The sequence below is a fragment of the Hyalella azteca genome, unplaced genomic scaffold (assembly GCF_000764305.2).
Source record: "Hyalella azteca isolate HAZT.00-mixed unplaced genomic scaffold, Hazt_2.0.2 contig16958, whole genome shotgun sequence".
Lineage (NCBI taxonomy): Eukaryota > Metazoa > Arthropoda > Malacostraca > Amphipoda > Hyalellidae > Hyalella > Hyalella azteca.
Genome location: NW_025946762.1, coordinates 12025 through 32700, shown reverse-complemented (window position 1 = coordinate 32700; position 20676 = coordinate 12025). Strand labels below are relative to the sequence as shown.

Sequence of the window (20676 nt, the reverse complement as noted above, 5' to 3'; positions counted from 1 at the left end):
TCTCATGTTTGTTTAGATGAAAGGCAATTTGCACTAACAACGTTTGGGAGCTGCGGTTTAGACTTCTGCTGAGGTTCTTCTTATACCGGTAGCGATATTGTTTTTAGCGCATTTTCTCATTTATGTAAAAAATGCACTATTGTGCACGCCATGTCCGTCTGTCTGTCTGTCCGTCCGTCTGTCCGTGACCTCAATTTTTTGTCGACGAGAAAATGCGCTCTCTATCACTCACAGCAGTTAGTACTGAGTTATATTTTTTGCAAATTTCACTTAGCAAACGTTAGTTATAGATTGTTTTTCTGGTACCGTATCATCATTATTTTTTTTAACAACTTCGCTCTGCTTGTACCGCAACGGACGAGCGTACGACGTTCCGCTAAACGCGCTAAACTCGCCGCTAATTGCCCGCTTCGTTTTCCAGCACATGCAGTTTCCGACACCACATCAAAGTGGACGGTCCGCACTTTCCTGACCACCTGTACAGTGTACATCGAGTCGAGAATTTGCCAAATTTATATGCTACAGTTATTCATACATTTTCTAACCCAGCTTCAATGTTCTTATCGTTTTTTAGCGCATTTTCTCATTTATGAAAAAAGGCGCTATTGTGCTCGTCATGTCCGTCCGTCCGTGACTTCACGGGCGGACGGACGAGAAAATGCGCTTGCTATCACTCACTGCAGTGAGTACTGATCTATTTTTTTTTTAATTTGGTTAATGAAAAGTATATAGGTACTAATTATTTTTGGCTAGATTATATATAATGTATTTGATGTATTGTGTGCAGGTGAATGGAGAAGATGTCAGTCAGCTGTCGCACGAGGAGGCTCTCGCTGTGTTCAACAAGGCTGTTGAACCCATACTCATCAGTGTGCTCAGGAAGCCCACTCATCTTGCCCACACTCACTCAACCCACTCGCACCCGCCAAATTCTGATCACACGCACCCAGATCTAAACCAGCCTCACACTACCCATACCCACTCTACATACCCTCTTCTGCATTCTAACCCCACTCGAAATCACGCTATAAATCCTAATTCTTCCCACTCTCAATCTAGTCCCTCTCTCGAAACCCACGCTACCCTCAGCTCTCCCTCTAACCCACCTGTTGAACCCACAAATTCTTCAGAACCATCTGATGATGTACGTCTTCACGACGGAAACGAAAATCAAAATAACGACAGCCTGCAAGGAAGAAGAGAAACGTTAATAAATGAAGACACAAGTACTGAAGAAAGCAAGTGTCAAATTTCATATGCAATCGAGGACGCGACAAAAATTTATTCTGTTGTTCATGATCTTCAACGAACTCCCTACGTGACTCAAACCTCAGGTGTTCGGAACATCCCAAATTTAGATTCGAATTCGGATGTCGAGAGCAATTCAAAAGTTTCCCGAACTTTAGATGTTAGCAAAGTTAGTGAAGAAATTACGGAGGTCACGACTCATGGAACGGAGTGCAGCACATGTGATGCAGTTGAACAGCACGCAAAATTGTCCTGCGCGGTGAATAGAAATGCTATTTTTAATAAACATGAGGCAACATATGAACAAAACTCGCTATGCACCACTGAAGGAACGCAGACCGAGGTGAGTCTCCTTTTGTTGTGCTATAACGAACGTGCGTAACTTTGCATTCTTATTCAAATTTTTCCTATTGTAACCTGAACTTTCTTCTTGAATAAATTTAATATCGCTTCTTGTTTGATGCCATCGTTAATTCAACAGATATTACTTCAATGTAGGCCTCGAAAAAGCGTTCATCTTGTAGGTATTAGGTGTGGACCAAGACAAGTCGCTCAAAGAATTAGCAACCGTCTGGCCAGCCCTTTGACCGTATTATTTCAAAAATCCTAGAACGAAGGGGCATCGCCGGCCGATTGGATAGAAGCTCAAGTAACACCATTGTTCCAAAAATGTGACAAAAGTACTAGCCCCGTTAACTATCGCCCTGTCAGCCTGACAAGTGTTGTTTGTAAGGTAATGGAATCTTTTGTGAGGGATAGGATAATCGATCACTTTACTGTTAACCATCTTTTATCAAACTGTCAACATGGCTTTATTGCCGGTAGATCCTGCACCACTAACCTCTTGTCTACTCTGAATGAATGGTCTCGCTTGCTGGACGAAAGGGAGCCAGTGCATGCATTGTACCTCGATTTTGCCAAAACATTTGACAGTGTTCCGCATGAGCGGCTGTTGCGACCAGTTAAGTCCTTGGGAAAAGAGGGAAATGTTCTCCAATGGATCAGGGATTTTCTAGAAGGCAGACGATAACGTCTCAGTATTAACGGGACCGTATCAAACTGGGCAACGATGCGCAGAGGCGTGTCACAAGGAAGTGTTCATGGGCCTGTTTTATTCGTTGCTTTTATAAGCGATCTGCCATAAGTAGTTTTAAGCGTGTGCTCTTTGTATGCCGATAAAACAAAAGTCTTTGTGCCGATAAGTCAAAAAAAAAGTGCCGATAAGTCAAAAGTCTTTGTATGCCGATAAAACAAAAAGATACGTGGCAGCTACGTTTTCATGCTGACAAATGTAAAGTACTTCATCTCGAGAAGAACAATGAACTGCAAGGTTACGGTTTGAGAATACATGGTTGCAACGACAGAGTGATGATTGAAAAGTCTAGAGAGGAATAAGATTTGGAAGTTTTTATTGGCAAGGAGCTAAAATTCCCTAGGCCTATTGAAATGCATGCTAAAAAATCCATAAACTTCTTGGGTTAATCAGGCGCTCCTACGAGTTCCTAGACGCAGAAACAATGAAGCAGTTGTTTGTTGCTGTCGTGCGCCCGAACCTAGTGTTTGGAAATGCCGCGTGGTCACCGAAACTTTGAAAGGACAAAAATTTAGTAAAGAGAGTTCAAAGACGTGCAACAAAGATAATTCCAGGCTTGAAGGGTAAGTCTTATGAAGAAAGATTAAAGATTATGAAGCTTCCAAGCCTCTGCTATCGATGTCTGCGTGGTGACCTCATTGAAGTATACAAGTATATACGCATGGTTTATCCAAGGTCCTAGAAGGATTATACTGGAATTTGAAAGAAGAACCAACACCAGGGGCCACGGCTATATACTGTATAAACTAATAAAAACTGCGGTGCAACTATCTATACGACAGCATTTCTTCTCGCTTCGAGCATATACAGTATACCGACATGTGGAACAACCCTCCATGATTACATCGTTGGTGCTCCAAGTATGAACGCGTTCGATCAAGAACATACTAGATAAAGCTATGGAAAGATATATGTTCAGACTTGAAATGCCTAGCACCGTACGAACCTAGTGGAAGTCTAGTATCTGTTTCAAACTATCGTCAGTTTGGAAAAGATCCGGTCATAAGACCTATTTTTAGATGTTTTATGAATAAGTCACGAAAATTACAAGAATCGGCGACAGGCCACATCAGGCCTACTCTTCAGCGCCGACATCATTATACTATATATACTATTCTCTACTATACTCTACTATACTCTTCTATACTCTACTTTACTATACTAAGTAGTCTTTATTTTTACTAATGGATTTTTTTGTCTTCATATAGTCAGTTACTTGTCATTATTTTTGTTAGATTTTAAACAATTGTATGACCAGAAGAAATCTTGTCCCCCTCATGCTATTTTATCTTGTAAAACGAAAATGAGTAGGACAATTATTCAAACTAAGAATAGCTAGTATTCCACCAACCTTCGTATTCCAATGAGGTTTACACATTCATATATTATGAGGCAGTATTTCTTCCGTCTGTGTAATTTATTAATGTCGAAGAACCATCATGCACACCTCCTAGCCATGGCTGCAGTGTCAGGTTTGGGTGTAGGAACAGTGCCACTGTAACGTGTTAGTGCCACCAGATAAAGCAGTGCATGACAGGGCTCGCACGACACGATTATCAACAAGTTTATTATGTATCTTCTTTCTTATTCTCTTAAGTTCGATCAACGTAATAATGTCGATTCTTTCTTGCAAGTTTTATTGCTAAATTTAACAAATTTTTCACCCCTGAACTGCATTCGACTTCAATTACAAGATGTTCAGCTAAAGATTTCTAATAGTACGTTTATGTAGTTTGCTGTCGAATGAGTCAATAAGTTGCGAATAAGTCAATCAATGTCACTCTGCATTGATCTCCTGAGATATAATATGATTTCATAAGAAGAAATAACTCAAGCTGGGCACTACTATGCTCATTTGAGGTTTTATGGTTAATTTTTAGTTCTTGTGATAGTAGCGAAAAATTGTTGGCAAAACAGCGATACGCGTAGAGGTTTGTGGCAAAAATAGTTTTTAATCGAGTTGGGATATTTTTGGAAATTTGGTAAAAAGAATGATGATATCTAATTCTCTTTGGTTATTAAAAACCAGTCCATCGTCGTATCCTGTTTATTAAATTAATTGTATCAATGGGGCGTGCGAATTTAAGCGGAACGAAACTTTAATTACGTGGAAGTAGTCACAAATATGTAGTAATGCACTGGAATAAGTCTTGAAATGAATAGGCTTATGTTTGCTTCTGTTTTTATGCTAGCAAATATTGACAGTGGCGCCCGTGTTGAAGATAAGCTACAGGCCTCTATGATGAGACTCAACAGCGAAGCAAACAAATATAAATTATCTCGGTGATGCTGTTCAGCCCTCCTCTTGTGATTATATATACATCGAAAATAAATATCGTCGAGCAATACAGCTTCCTAACAAGTCGACCTTAATCCGTTCTGTTCCGTTGTTCCTCTCGGTCTCAGGCGTTTTATGCGAATATAATATAATTTTATATATTACGGTATATATAATACATTTTTTATATATAATTCGTTTTATACGAATATAATTTATATCATAGGCATTGATGACGGTAAATATATTCGTAGGCGACATATACCGTAGTAGCCAAAAATTGGAAATGTAAAAAAAAACAGTGGTAACGGTACAACACATCGGATGAACGTACGCTGCTTGTCCTGATATACGGGCTAACATACACTGTTATTCCTGAGACTGGATGTGTAACACTGTCCTGATGCTGGAAACGTTACACTGTGTATCCTGTTACGAAATACGTTACACTGTGTGTCCTGATACGAAATACGTTACGCTGTTTATCCTTATACGATATACGTTACAGTGTCCTGATACGAGACACTTAATACTGTTTATCCTGATACGAAACACGTAACAGTTTATGGTCCCGGCGCAGATTGTGGGCGACGTATGGGCGGTCCCTGGTGGCGTATGGCCGGCCGCATACGTGGTGCCCGACGAGGGGAGAGTGAGGGGAGGCAACGAGGGGAGATGTGTGGAGTGTCGCTGCAAGATGGGGAACGGCGTACAGGAGGAAGACGTGCTGGAGGGGGAAGACGTGCTGGAGGAGGAGGAGGAGGAGAGAGAGAGCTTGTCATCTCCTGACGCCGACTACGTCTTCCCCGGCGACCTCCCCAAGTCCCTGTCGCAGTACCTCGATCAGGAGATCGATATTGAGGTGAGGAATTAGGGGTGAGTTAGTGTGAGGAATTAGGGGTGAGTTGGGGTGAGGAATTAGAGGTGAGGAATTAAGGGTGAGTTGGGGTGAGGAATTAGGGGTGAGTTGGGGGTGAGGAATTAAATTTAGGGTGGGATGAGGGATAAGGTGTGGGTGAGCAGCATATGGGGTTACTTAATTGCTATGAGAGATGATTGATGAAGTGATGGATGAGAATGAACTGGGGTCATACTTTCAAAACTCGCTAAGTGAACGTAAGTACTTACGCTCTATTTTCTTGTCTATGATTGGTGGATTTTGCTTGAAAGGCCGTCAATGATTGGCTGATGAACTTACGATCTCTTAACTTTTTTTGAAAGTATAGGCCCTGAACTGATGTGTGTTGTGTAGGTTGTCTTGTGTAGATGTGAGGGAACAAAGCCAGACCTGTGTTGCGTAATGATTTGGAAGAATTAGCCTGATTTATTACCTCTATGTTCTCGAGCGCCAGTTTCTGGCCATGCATGAATATATGTGGAGCCTGCGGGAGCGAACCTCAAGCAGTTCTGTAAAGACGGTCACTCCAATGGAGCATAGGAAAAATTATTTTTTATTGAAGGACCGAGGCATAACTGAACTTCCACAACCGCAGACAGAAGCCTTATTCATTCATTTCGTTATTCCAAAAAGGAGAATCAAATTAAAACACTTTGGCACTGCTAGAGTAGAGGGTGTTGGTAACATTGAGTTTGCAATTGGAGAAGACCTGTAGACTTTTTCGGTATACTTGGATAGAGTTTCCGTGATACGGGAAAAGATGTATACTGAAAGACCCATTTACTAAGCTCTGGAAAGCATCTTTGAAAGACCTCATTTTGCAAAACTAGTGCCACGGTAAGAGCTCAAGTACCGTATGAGTTGTGTGAGATGTGTAAAGCGTATGAAGTGTGTGAAGCGTATGAGGTGTGTGAAGTGTATGAGGTGTGTGAAGTGTATGAGGTGTGTGAAGTGTACGAGGTGTGTGAAGTGTATGAGGTGTGTGAAGTGTATGAGGTGTGTGAGGTGTGTGAAGTGTATTAGGTGTGTCGGTAGGCGCGGTATTTCTGCACAAGCGATGCCTCGACGTGTTTACTTCTGGCGCTCACACATGGCGCTTATGTACACCTCTGTGTGTGTATGTGTATAGGTATTTAAGTCTGTGTGCGTGCCGGAATACATGTGTACTCAGATGTGTACGTTTGGAGGTGTGTAGGCGGAAGGCATTTCGTGTAGTGCAAGCCATACAAGTTCTGTTGAAAAACATTCCCCTTCATTTGCCGATACCTCTGCGTGTCAGTGCTACGTTAGTTGAAACTTTCAATAGTGTCAGCGCCATGTAGAAATGTTGAGTACGAACGTATAAATGTAGAGTGGTGTCAACTCAGCGTAATGTAAAAATGTTTAATAATGTTACCTCAACGTACGTAGAAATGTTGAGTAGGGTCAGCGCTACGTACGTAGAAATGTTGTGTAGTGTCAGCTTAGCGTACGTAGAAATGTTGTGTAGTGTCAGCGCTATTACAAGGAATGAAACTTTCTACCAATAATTGTTGTTGAATGTTGCACTTGTACACTTCCCACAACTACGTTGCCCAACTTCCTTATCTTAATGTCGAGATTTCATCATATATAATGGCATAAATTACTCAATCGGTTTAACATCGAGTAAATTGCGGCTAAATTTAATTTAATAAGATTTTATTCTACAAATTATCTTTATCATCCCCTCCGGTACAACAGACTATGCTAATAAATAAAGACTTGGATGTCAACATTTCATCATATAATGGCATAAATTTCTCTATCGGTTTAATATAGATTGAATTTGCGGCCAAATTTAATTTAATAAGATTATATCCTACAAATAATCTTTATCATCCCCCCCGGTACAACAGACTATGCTAATAAATAAAGACTTGCGGTCATGATTATCATAAAAGCTTTAGAAAGTAAAGATTTTTGCGTTGTCACTTCCTCACGTATTGCCTTGTCCTGCCGCATCGTAATCTCACAATTATCGCTTCTCCTTCATTTGCTTATTCTTCAGTTGCTTATTCTTCATTTGCTTATTCTTCATTTGCTTATTCTTCATTTGCTTATTCTTCATTTGCTTATTCTTCATTTGCTTATTCTTCATTTGCTTGAAAAAATTTATCTTTGGAAGTAGATAGTAATGCCGTGGTACTAAATACAAAGATACTGAGGTACTAAATACCAAGATACTGAGGTACTAAATACCAAGATACTGAGGTACTGAATACCAAGATACTGAGGTACTGAATACCAAGATACTGAGGTACTAAATACGAAGATACTGAAGTAATACGCACATTAGTGCATCACACTCGCGCATTACGCACGCAGTTACGAAGTGTGTATAATATGCTGCGCTTTAATTAAGTAACACTGCTTTACAGTAAGTGTTACTTAAGTGCAAGTAAGTACTTTATTGAAGTAAGTACCCAACAATTAATTACTTAACGTCTCACAGGAGATCGTGCTGCAGCGTAGTTCCCTACAGGAGAAGTTAGGACTCACGCTCTACTACAGCACTCCTGGTCTCCCTCATCTCTCTCCACACACGCCTCCTTCAGGTAGGTGGTTCTTTGCTATTAACTAATGTATAAAACGATTATACGGGGTAAATAATAATAATTTCCTGTTATATGATAAGTAATTTCCTGTTATATAATCATAATTTACTGTTATATAATCATAAGTTACTGTTATATAATAATTATATACATACGCCTCCTACAGGTAGGTGCTTCTTTGCTATAAAATAATGTATAAAACGATTGTTCAATCTAAAAATAATAATTTCTTGTTATATACATACGCCTCCTTCAGGTAGGTGGTTCTTTGCTATACTCTAATGTATAAAACGATTGTTCAATCTAAAAATAATAATTTCTTGTTATATACATACGCCTCCTTCAGGTAGGTGGTTCTTTGCTATACTCTAATATATAAAACGATTATACGGTGTAAATAAGAATAATTTCCTGTTATATAATAATTATATATACACGCCTCCTTCAAGTAGGTGCATGCTTTGCTATACTCTAATGTACATATAAAATGAATGTACGGTGTAAATAAAAATAATTTCATGTTATATACATACGCCTACTTTAGGTATGTGGTTCTTTGCTATAAACTAATATATAAAACGATTGTACGGTGTAAATAATAATTTCCTGTTATAGAATAAATAATATCATGTTATATAATAAATAATTTCCTGTTATATAATAAACAATTTCCTGTTATATGGTAAATGATAAAATAAATTTACCTGTTATGGTGAAGATGAAGTAGAAGAACAATTAAGGTAGGGTTCCGTTTCTTTATGCAGGGTTGCTAGATGTATTTTTTCGGCCAAATTTTAGGATTTATTTTTTCACTATACCGTTGGCCTGAAAAAAATTATGATAGCTGTACTTCCTTATTGCATTTTACCAAGTAAAATTGTAGTTAAAATTATAATTAAATAATTATTATTATATTTTACCAAATAAAATACAAGTGAAAATTAAATTGTGAGCCTGCTTTGTCCGCTAAAAATGGTACGTCTTTTTTTAGGCCATCTTTTTGCATTCCCGTCTATGAGGCTCAAAATAGAACCATTTTTCATAGATTTCTTATATTAAATTGTTGAGGTCTTCGGTAGAACCGTGTTATTATATAGATATTATAATGAAATTATGCGAAAGTTTTTACTCTATGTAATGTGCGTAAATAGATTATCAATAGATATTAGAATTGTAAGAATGATGAATAGACCCACAATTGCGATGGCTAGTAGTAAAAAAAAAAACGTTTATGGCATATGTGCGCGAGTTTGTTTTATGCTTCGCAACAAATTGGACAAATTATTTCCTCTTGTATTAGGCAATGAGAGGAAGAAATAAATAAATCATAAAGATAAACTTTACCTTAGAAAATTTAATGCATTATTCACTGGGTAACTTAATGGAAAAAACACGCGCTTTATTGTACGATTTTTTAATGTGCAGTCGATTCACCTGTTGCCGGCGACGCAGTTGCTGTTGCCGGCGACGCCGCTGCTGTTGCCGGCGACGCCGTTGCTGTTGACGGCGATATTGCGGCAACTGGCAACGTAAGTGATGATGGAATTTTCGTGTCAGTTTTACCGACTCGCTTGATCAGGAGACGTAAAATGACATTTAAATTCTCTCGTATACTTGCATATCACAAACTTCTAAATGATACGACGTTTCACGATCATTATTGACATGATTTATTCTTAATTGACTACTGAAAGTATAATTAGCATTTACGCAAAACTGGTATCTAACTAATCTACGTTATCTTATGCGAAACTCTTGATCTCGGTTCATTAAGAACTTTCTCACCGTTGATAAAATTTGACGAATCTAAATTTAAACTTTAATCTGTAAGATATAATTATGATGACTGCACGTCTGAAGTGACACTGACAGCTTCTTGACGCTTCTTATCTGCAGCGCTTTGAAAGATAAGCTCAAGTGATTGCGGTCCATGAGAAACCGATTACAGTTTAGGATCAAAAAGATAGCGAATAAAGGCACTGCGACCAGAATTATATTTTCTATTGTAAACTCTGTACTTGTCGTAAACTAGTGCACCATGACTCTGTATTTGTCGTAAACTACTGCACCATGACTCTGTATTTGTAGTAAACTACTGCACCATGTCTCTGTATTTGTAGTAAACTACTGCACCATGTCTCTGTATTTGTAGTAAACTACTGCACCATGACTCTGTATTTGTCGTAAACTACTGCACCATGCTGCATATATTTAACACTTTTGTTTGATAGTAAAATTCTAATATTTCTGTATTTAAACTTTGTTTTCCTCTGTTTTCTTGCCTGTCAAATGAAATTTTGTCATCTTTTTCATTTTATACAGGCATAGTTGTTCCAAGAAATGAATAAAGTTATGTATGAAGTTGTGTGTGTGTGGAGTAAAGTTGAATGTATTTTGTATTTGCAGTCGCCTGCCGTGAAAGCGCCTGCTGAGGCAACCCCTGAATCCCACACTTCGCCTGACGAAGAAACAATCACTTCGTCTGATAAGAAACCGCCTGTCTCGCCCGATAAGTCGCCTGCATCGCCGCACAAGGACGTGTACCAGAGTCCTGCCAACGGTACATGTAACTCGCCTGCCAAGGACTCGCCTGCGACTGAGGTTCTCGTGTCACAGATCCTGCCAGACTCGCCTGCCGCCCGCGACGGCAGACTCCGCATCGGCTTGTCACGTGAGCAGACTGAGCGACTCTTCCAGCGCTGCGGCCTCCGCGTCAAGCTACTCGTGTCACGTACACAGTATTACGTGAGTTACGTGGGCTGTAATACGTGGGCTTTGTGGGCTGTAATACGTGGGCTTTGTGGGCTGTAATACGTGAGTTACGTGGCTATGTGGGCTGTAATACGTGAATTACGTGGGCTGTTTTACGTGAGTTACGTGGGCTGTTTTACGTGAGTTACGTGGGCTGTTTTACGTGAGTTACGTGGGCTGTTTTACGTGAGTTATAATATAAAATAATAGTATTACGAGGAAAATATTGAAGCCAAAAAATTCTTAGCTTTAATTGTTCTATCTTCCTATGTATTATATTCATTTAAACTCTAGCATGTCACTTTTAATCTCTTAACCGCTTTTGATGTAGTTTGATCATCCACATCTGTCAAGCCGCAGCTGATCGGAAAAGGAATACTCCTGCCTTGGCTCTACAAGTTTTTTTAATGGTTCAAAACTTACATTGAACGGAGGGTGGTGCTGTAATGAACTGATGTTAATACGAATTCGCATAGCGCTGATCCGAGCGTTTATTCGAAGATCACTTATTTACCAGTTGCAGTTTTTGGTATCGTGAGCTGTGTGGGCTGTTTTACGTGACCAGTATTACGTGAGGTACGTGGCTGTGTGGGCTGTTTTACGTGACCAGTATTATGTGAGTTACGTGGTTACGTGTGCTGTTTTACGTGACCAGTATTACGTGAGTTACGTGGGTTGTTTGGGCTGTTTTACGTGACCAGTATTACGTGAGTTACGTGGCTGTGTGGGCTGTTATACGTGTTTTTTACCTGCAATTTCATCATGACTACGAAGATTTGACCAATTTCTTTCTCGTATCAAGCAAATATTGGTCGTTGTCTTACGTGTGCTGTTTTACGTGACCAGTATTACGTGAGTTACGTGGGTTGTTTGGGCTGTTTTACGTGACCAGTATTACTTGAGTTACGTGGCTGTGTGGGCTGTTATACGCGTTTTTTACCTGCAATTTCATCATTACTACGAAGATTTGACCAATTTCTTTCTCGTATCAAGCAAATATTGGTCGTTGTCTTTAGTGTACATTTCAATTTTGAGGTCGATAATATATGATACTCTGATAATTAAGTAGTACCATATAATAAGCTGATAAATAATGTAATATAGTTATAAGATAAATTAAGTTAGGTAATAATCTGATGATAATGGAATATAATAATATGACAAATTAAGTTATGTAATAATCTGATGATAATGTAATATAATAATAAGACAAATCAAGTTATGTAATAATCTGATATATAATGTAATGTAATAATAAGATAAATTAAGTTATGTAATAATCTGATAAATAGTATGATACAATTAACGATACCTTATCTGTTTGTTCTACAAATAAAGTTATTTTGTTGATGTGAAGGACGAAGATGACCTGGTGGAGGCTGACCTCCTGGAGGACGTGTACGAGGAGGACGAAGAACTCGAGGAGCTCGACGCCGAGTACGAGTTCCAGGCCACGCGGTCAGTCCATCGTCCATCTCAACTATTTGCTAAATAGTTCATTATTAATTAGATTATTATTAATAATATTCTTCTAATTATTACTTTCATCATCCAGATACGTCAGAGAGGAGAAGCCAGTGCGTTTTATATGCGAAGAAGAGCCCGCGGTTTGCGTTGAAACGCAAAAAGAAAACAAAAAATTTACCAAGTCCGAAGAATGTGAAAAAGATGAAGAATTGAAGTCCCTGCCTTCCCCGACCTCATCCAGCTGTTCATCCAACACCTCATCCACGGAGTCGCCTGGAAACTCATCCAAAAAACACCGCAAGTCATCCTCGAGGATGAAGAAGATGCTTGGTGGCCATGAGCTGAAGGACAGCCACGATGGACAGGACGATACCATTGGCCGCCATATGAAACAAATCGACCAACAAATCTGTGATCTCAATGAGGAAATCCACAATATCCACGAGAGCGACGTGAAAGTCATCAAAATGTCCACGTCGTCATCGAAATATTTCCCCAACAACGAAGGTAATCCAGTAAATCGGCCAAATAAGCGGCCGCCGTTGAGCCTACCTTCGTTCGTCCACCCCACAGATTCTGATCACATTTATGAATCAATTCCTGATATCACGGAATCCGACGAGCCTATCTACTGCCTCCCTTATCAGCCCGGCAAAACCGGTCGCAGGATATCGCCAAAAAATGGGAATGTTTCCAACAAGAACTTCCAATATCCATCTAGAAAATCCGACAAATCTCCTAGAAGTCCAGAGGTGTCGCCAAGAATAACCGACTTATCCCCTAAAAAACACGACTTGTCTCCAAGAAATCACGGTTTTCCTTATAAGATCGCAGATATTTACCCTAGAAATGTTAACATTTCAACTCGAAAAGGAGATTTTGCTTTACAAAACTCGAATTTTCCTTTGGACTCTTCTCGCCCCACGGCCCCCGACGTTTGCTGCAACTGTCCCATGCAAGCTTCTCTTAGTTCGCACGAGGCCAAAGGCAACGACTTCAAAGGCACCAACAGCAGCAACAACAGCAGCAGTTCTAGTGGCAGTCGTAATGGCATCAGTGGCAAGAAACGCCGCGGTGGCAGCGAGGACCGACCACCGAAGGCGGACAGAGATGGTTTGGTGGAGAAGAAGGAGGACAACAGAGACTCGTCCTCTGCCTACAACACCGGCGATAGTACTGGTAGTAACCATCAGGTAACCGCGATACCGCGCGATGTATGCTAACTAAGTTTGGGTATTATTTTTAGCGCATTTTCTCATTAATGGAAAAAATGCACTATTGTGCTCGCCATGTCCGTCCGTCCGTCTGTCTGTCTGTCCGTCCGTGACTTCACTTTTTCGTCGACGAGAAAATACGCTCAAATATATAATTCAATTATCTATATTGTGCAAAGATCCAACCGTTTTTAATGCACTATTTACCCATGTAAGGAAATGTCTTGTGGATCAATTGCTAAAGTATCTCATCCGATGTCCATATTCATTCCATTAAACTTCACGAAATAAGTTTTTAATTAATGTTGATATTATTTACATTACAGGTGGTAGGGCCGTGTGCAGAGTCAGCCAGCGGTGGGGTTAGGTTGAGCCCTCCCCTGCATCTGAGCCTGGGTTGTGATCCTCTGCTACGAGCCTCAACCCTCGTACTGAACCCCGCTGGACAGGTCTGGGCTTAGGCTTGTTTATGGCTCCTTTTCGCCGTATGATTATACATCATTAATTTTTAATTACCTCGTGAAATAATATGGATGATTTTTAATTTTTTGTTTGATGTTTGGGAATCAATGCAATTTTTGTTCAACTCGGTATCGTATCGTTATATTGCAACACTGTTCTGTATTTATTAAATATTGATATCGGCTTTATTCAGATTGCCAAAATTTTGATGTCGTTCCCGTTTGTCGAACCACCAAAGCTCTTATTATCGAATTCAAGTGCACTTCGAGAATAATATTATAAATGTTACACCTTATTTTCAGGACGAATACTGCCTGGAGTGCCAGGCTGAGAAGTCGACTGGACAGAACAGGACAGGTTCTGTCCGTCCCCCGTACATCCACCGTCCACTTTATCCTCCATCCTCATCAGCGGGACGATCCAGCAACAACAGAGACGTTCCTTACAATGTCCGCCCAGACGTTAGAACCCAGTACGTCAACTCGTTACCCAGCCAGTCTGGCTACGTCATCAGTAACTGCCACTCATTGTACGCAAACGCCGATGATTTAAACCACGCTATTTGGTCCAACAATCAACAACCCCGACAACAAACTAACCAGATGTTTTCTCGCGCGAACAAACCATCTAATTCGGGCTACAAATTCTCCGTCTCGGTCACGGAAAAGTTATCAGAAAACGCTACTAGAGTTAGCCCTGCAGAAGATATCTACGAGAATTGTTGTGAAGAACAGCGGCCTCAGCAACTTCAGCTCAAAGGATACTCTTCAGGTCGACATGTTAAGCCAACTTTTCAATCGGAACCCACGACGCCCGTTGCGCAAAAGCAAATGGAGTGGAAGGTTAGTAGGCTGACGGCACGCGCTACATCACGCAGCGCAGCGTCAGCGGCCGCCGTCGCGACCACCGCAAGCAGCGCGCGCTCAGAATCCTGCAGGAGAGAAGTGGTGTCACCACCGACGATGAGGCTGCCTCCGAGGTCAAGGTAAGGTCATCCTGCAGGAGAGAAGTGGTGTCACCACCGATGATGAGGTCACCTCTGAGGTCAAGGTAAGTTCATCACATTAGGTGTCATTTTTGCTTGCGTGGTGCTTATCTTTAATAAGATTTTCAAGTGCGCGGTAAGTGCAAGATTTTATGTGAAGAGTATAAGTGTTTATTTGTAATCAAAGTGTTCTCAACTTCGCCGGTAATTAAAGAGGGCTTTTTCACAGCACCTGGCAGAACATAATGTTTATATAAATCACTATTCATCAATGAATCAATGAATCAATCAATCCTGAGTCTTGAATCTTTGTTTAGTAAGAAAGATGACCCATTTGTCGTCCTCACATTTGTCATACAAAATGTATGAAGAAATTGTTGACTAATCATTAGTATTTTTACAAGAGTTTTGCTCACTACACTTCCCTGTCCCGCGCAGATCGGGAAGTTCTGGTCCAAAGAAGAACGCAAGCGCCATCTTGACAAGCAGAAACGACGAAGAGACCAACTTTTGAATGCCACCGAACCACAACCAATACAAACACAACAACCTACACAATTAATACAAACACACCAAGTAACACAGCAACCTACACAACTAATACAAACACAGCAACCTCCTCCGCAGACCCCGGGCGTGGCCGTGAGGAAGCCCATGGCCGCTGTGGACAACACTGTCCATCAGGCCTTATGGCGAGACCCTCAGCTCCACAAGGGCGGTCCCCTCTTTATGCCTGTCATCGAGCAACTCGGAACGTCTAACCAACAGAACAAACAAATGCCGCAACAGATTGTGCAACAATCGTATCAAAAGTTACATAATAAACAGGTGCTGCAGCAACAAACGCACCAGCAATTATTTCAACAGACACACCCGCAGAATCAACAGCACTATAATCACCAACAGATGTTCCAGCAGACACATCCTCAGAAGATGCACCAACAGGTGCTTGTAAAGATGCCATTACACCAACATTCTCATCTGCAGCAACAAATTCCCCAACCGCAACAAACGCTACCAGGGCTTCAAATCCCCCAACCCCCATGCTACCCTCCTCCCCCCCTTAAACCCCTCAAGAAAAAACTCCCCCTCCGATAGTCTCATAAACCCAATGATATTTTCTAACACAATTTTGGAAAAATTTATGATTTTTTAAACTAAATTCTGGAAAATTATGGGAAGCCAGTCAAAGTCAGGAAAGTTCTGTTTTAAAATTTCTGAATTTCAGAAAAGTTCTGTGGAATTCAGAATTCTGAAATTAGAATTCCTGTTTGCCGAAGAGAAATAGGTGGGAAAATCGTTGGATTTTAATCCATTTCATCCAGTTGTTCATTGGGCGACTTAACATTTAGTTGTTGTACATTTTATGACTATTGTAGAGCTGTAAAAATAGAAAAGAAGCTACTTATAGGCGTAGCTCGTTTTAATTAAATCTAAGAATTTGTGATGGAAGAAAATGTACATAAATTAAAAGGAATCTATAATAATATAATCGTCATAATTTAGACGGAATTCTTGAAAGCAATAGGTTTTCTTAATGTATTCATAAGTCAATAGGTTTTCATGATGCGAACAAAAAAGGGCAGCGAAGCTTGATCCAAAATAGCGCAGTCAATGATTTATTGAGTGGTGTTGACTGCTTACCAGAATCAAATTATTTACGACTACTATAGTCTGATCACATTTAAACTAATCAAAAAAGTCAATATTCAACGAAACAAAAAATAAATTTAACCGTTTTGCAGAAAGTTAATTGAAAACTTTACGTAGGATAATGATTCATAATTAGATTATGCTGAATATGAAGACAACTACCGAAACCATCTACTTGTGCAGATATTCATCTTATAAATTAACCATTTATTCCTGAGGTTGCCCACTCTGTATATACAATATTATAAATACAATATATATTGTAGTGTACAGTGGACTGCAAGAGTGACGTATATTTACCTTAGAACAAAGACATGACTTATCAGAGTAGCAATTATTTCTGCATATATTCTCTAGGAAGTGGTCTTAGAAAAGAACGTGGTTACAGATGAATAATGAAGAAACGCTTCATGTGGTGAAGAATATGCGATTTATTTCATTATAGATGTACGAAAAAAAGCATTTTTCTCGAGAGGAGAATAAAAAAATTCTTATCAGATAAAAACATTTTGAAACACAGAACATGCACACATGAGAAGGGAGCGGGGCACCGATAATAAAAGAACTAGTTGGGGGTTCGAACCTCGGTTCATTTCTCGGTGTCGCTGACTGCTCTTTATGTAAAGAGTATAAGTGTTTATATGTAATCAAAAATTTCTCGAGTTCGCCGGTAAGTAAGGAGGGCTTTTTCACATCACATTTAAGAACATAATGTTCATATAAACCAATAATCATCCATAATTAATCAATGAATCCTCAGTCTTGAATCTTTTTTAATAACAAAGATGTCCCATTTGTCATACTCACAATTGTCATACAAAATGTATGAAGAAATTGTTGACTAATCATGATTATTTTCATAACAGTTTTGCTATACTGCTCTTGGTAGCCATCAAAGGTGGTGCTTGCAGCATGGCCTTGGTTTGGTATCCCTAAACGTACTTTGGGAACTTGTTACCTGGGGAGGTTTTTGGGGAAGATATCCAACCGAATTAACAGTTAACTAAAAAGAGAACTAAAGTTCTCGGTGTCGTGCCAGAGTTGCCGGTGTTGCAGCCAAGCCGTTGAAAGGTTAATCATGAAAATTTGCGGATAAAACCTTCTAAAAAATATAGTCTTGAATATAAAATATTATTGAAAATGTCTTCAGTGAATGCTAATTACGATTTTTAACTAACCAATGTTAGTTAAAAAAATTCAATATCCAACCGAATTAACAGTTAATTAAAAAGAGAACTAAAGTTCTCTGAATGAAGCCGTTCGTTTGCAAGGACTATTGAAGCTAAATATTTACATTGCCTATTAATTTCTTTGTTGTGGTTTAAAAAAACTCTTCCTTCGTAGCCAGTAATATCTTAGACATTGATACCGTCGCGGTGCAGAATTAGAAAATAGCAATAAATCAAAAATGAATAGTACCTAAAAAAATGTAACTCGGTACTCGCGGCAGTGAGTGACAGAGAGCGCATTTTCTCGTCGACGAAAACGTGAAGTCACTGACGGACGGACGGACGGACAGACGGACATGGCGAGCGCAATAGTGCATTTTTTCCATAAATGAGAAAAAGCGCTAAAAACTATAAACAAAAATATAACTCAGTATTCAGCAGTGAGTGACAGAGATTAACAAGAAAAGTCACAAGGTTTTGTTGTTGCTCTTGGTTCGTCAAGTTATCTAATTATATTGCATTATATTTGGGAAATACGTATGCTTGCTATGTATGTTATTACAACCTGAATTGTACTGTTGCGAGTTACAGGGTTAACCGAGCCGCTCTGGTGATGGGCATTGCTATCATATTTACTCTTTAGTTTAACAATATCCATAACAAATGATCAATATTACTACCCAATCAAATAATTGTAGTTATTCATTACCAATAACCGCCGTTTGAGCATAAAAGAGGAAATCTGGAAATCGATATCTGGATTACAAAATCTGGTTTACAATCGATACTGTTTCCTATTGATGTTTTCGCTTGTTTCTCTTACACTCTGCTCCTGGCTACGTACAGTTTCATATCTATGCTTAATAATCTTGCTTAATATCCTTCATGGTAGTTACTTCGAGTTTTTACATTCAGTATCGTTGCTTCTCAGATTTCGTACCTAATAACTCACTCGATGTATTCTGACTGCCTCCGTTGACTCTTGTGTTCAATTTATAATATTTTCATTGCTTCCTTCTGTACATGAAGTCCACTAACAAAAACTCTTAGTGGCCTGAAGCTAATTCAACCTAACTACCAGAAACTTTTTTTACGTGTAGGCCTGAAGCTAATTCAACCTAACTACCAAAAACTTTTTTTACGTGTAGGCCTGAAGCTTATTCAACCTAGCGACACACGAGTTTACTACTCATTGTTGCGGCATTATAGTCACATTAACTTGTATGCTCACGAGTTCTCTGGGCTATTATAAGTTCTGGCAATAAATATACGTTGTCGTAGATACTCGTACTACTTCTACTGTCGATAGTGTAGGAGTTTTTCGAGAGGTTGGCCCATGTTTCGTGCTCTGCGCCGAAGAATGTACAAATCACAACCATGGCAATAAATCAGCAGACGATATCTCTGAGTTAGGAAGCATGCCAGCCCAAATATACACTGTTAGGAAAATCACCGTTAAACTGTATTACTGGCATTTCAGTAACCGGCAAGCACGTGAAAATAAACACCGTGTTGCCGTTTTTATTACAATTTACACTAGAAATTCGTGTAACATCTGAAAAAAATGGCGAAACTGTTTATTTTTACGGGCGGCTGGTTTCTAGAATGCCAGTATGACCGTTTTTTCACCGTTTTTTTCGAACAGTGTATCGCGAAGAATCCACATTGCACAGTCGCAAGATCTCGCGAAGCATCTTCAACAAGTGGTCTCCAGTGACAAGCTTTAATGTCGTTTAGCTTTCTTTGCATATGCTTTTAAATGGAATAATATAAAATAATAGTATTACGAGGAAAATATTGAAGCCAAAAAATTCTTAGCTTTAATTGTTCTATCTTCCTATGTATTATATTCATTTAAACTATCATGTCAATTTTAATCTCTTAACCGCTTTTAATGTAGTTTGATCATCCACCTCTGTCAAGACGCAGCAGACCGGAAAAGGAATACTCCTGCCTTGGTTCGAAAAGTTTTTTAATGGTTCAAAACTTGCATTGAGCGGAGGGCGGTACTGTAATGAACTGCACTGTCAGAAAAATTACCGTTAACGGTATTACCGGCGTTTCAGTGGCCGGTCGGCACGTGAAAAGAAACACCGTGTCGCCGTTTTTATTCCTATTTAACACTAGAAATCTGTAAAACATCTGATAAAAACGGCGAAACAGTTTATTTCACGGGGCGACCGGCCACTAGAACGCCAGTGGGACTGTTTTTTACCGTTTTTTCTAACAGTGTGATGTTAATAGGATTAACACGGCATTGATGAGAGCATTTATTCGAAGATCACTTATTTACCAGTTGCAGTTTTTGGTAGGCATCTACCATCAAAGAACCGCTGGCCAACACAAGTTAAGAATTTTGATCATTATATTTAATTATATAATTCATGCTTGATTTTGTGAAATACTGTGATTATATTCTGTGTTCACTGCAGACAAAGTGTTGTGCATGAGAAGTCATTTGTGCGATCCATCCAGCTACTTCTGCACGAGTCCAGATGTTCCTGTCAATTTGACTTGTTGAATAAGTATTTTCTACGTTGTCCATCGAATAAAAATTATTTTTAAGGTATCCATCTAGTTGCAGCCTGGCTGCAAACAAAATTATCGACTTTAATGTTTCAGTTACAGTACCAGCTAGCGAGAAAAATTCATACTTTCTTGATTGATCTGATGTTTGAAAATCAGGTTGAACGATTGCGTTCAGAAGGAAAAATATCAGAATTTTACCTGATAATAAATGCGAATAGGTTTCGTTTCCTTAAATTAATTCAGAAAATTGTACGCCTTTGATTTTACTATGAATCATAAGATGAAAAATCCGTGATCTTTCTGCTAGAGAATCACCCAAAACAGAATCACTTTTGTACGTGATCTGGCCAATA

General features: G+C 39.4%; 1 protein-coding gene across 1 annotated transcript; it reads left to right on the top strand.

Moving 5' to 3' along the window:
• The first annotated feature begins 763 nt into the window (after positions 1 to 763).
• On the top strand, positions 764 to 16695 carry LOC108671119. Its single transcript, XM_018158595.2, is given in 11 exon segments — positions 764 to 1591; positions 5200 to 5481; positions 7991 to 8093; positions 9519 to 9622; positions 10500 to 10838; positions 12202 to 12302; positions 12400 to 13504; positions 13852 to 13974; positions 14290 to 14836; positions 14839 to 14972; positions 15411 to 16695. Coding segments are annotated over 11 exon segments (4326 nt in total). The 3' UTR covers positions 16071 to 16695.
• The last annotated feature ends 3981 nt before the right edge of the window (positions 16696 to 20676 follow it).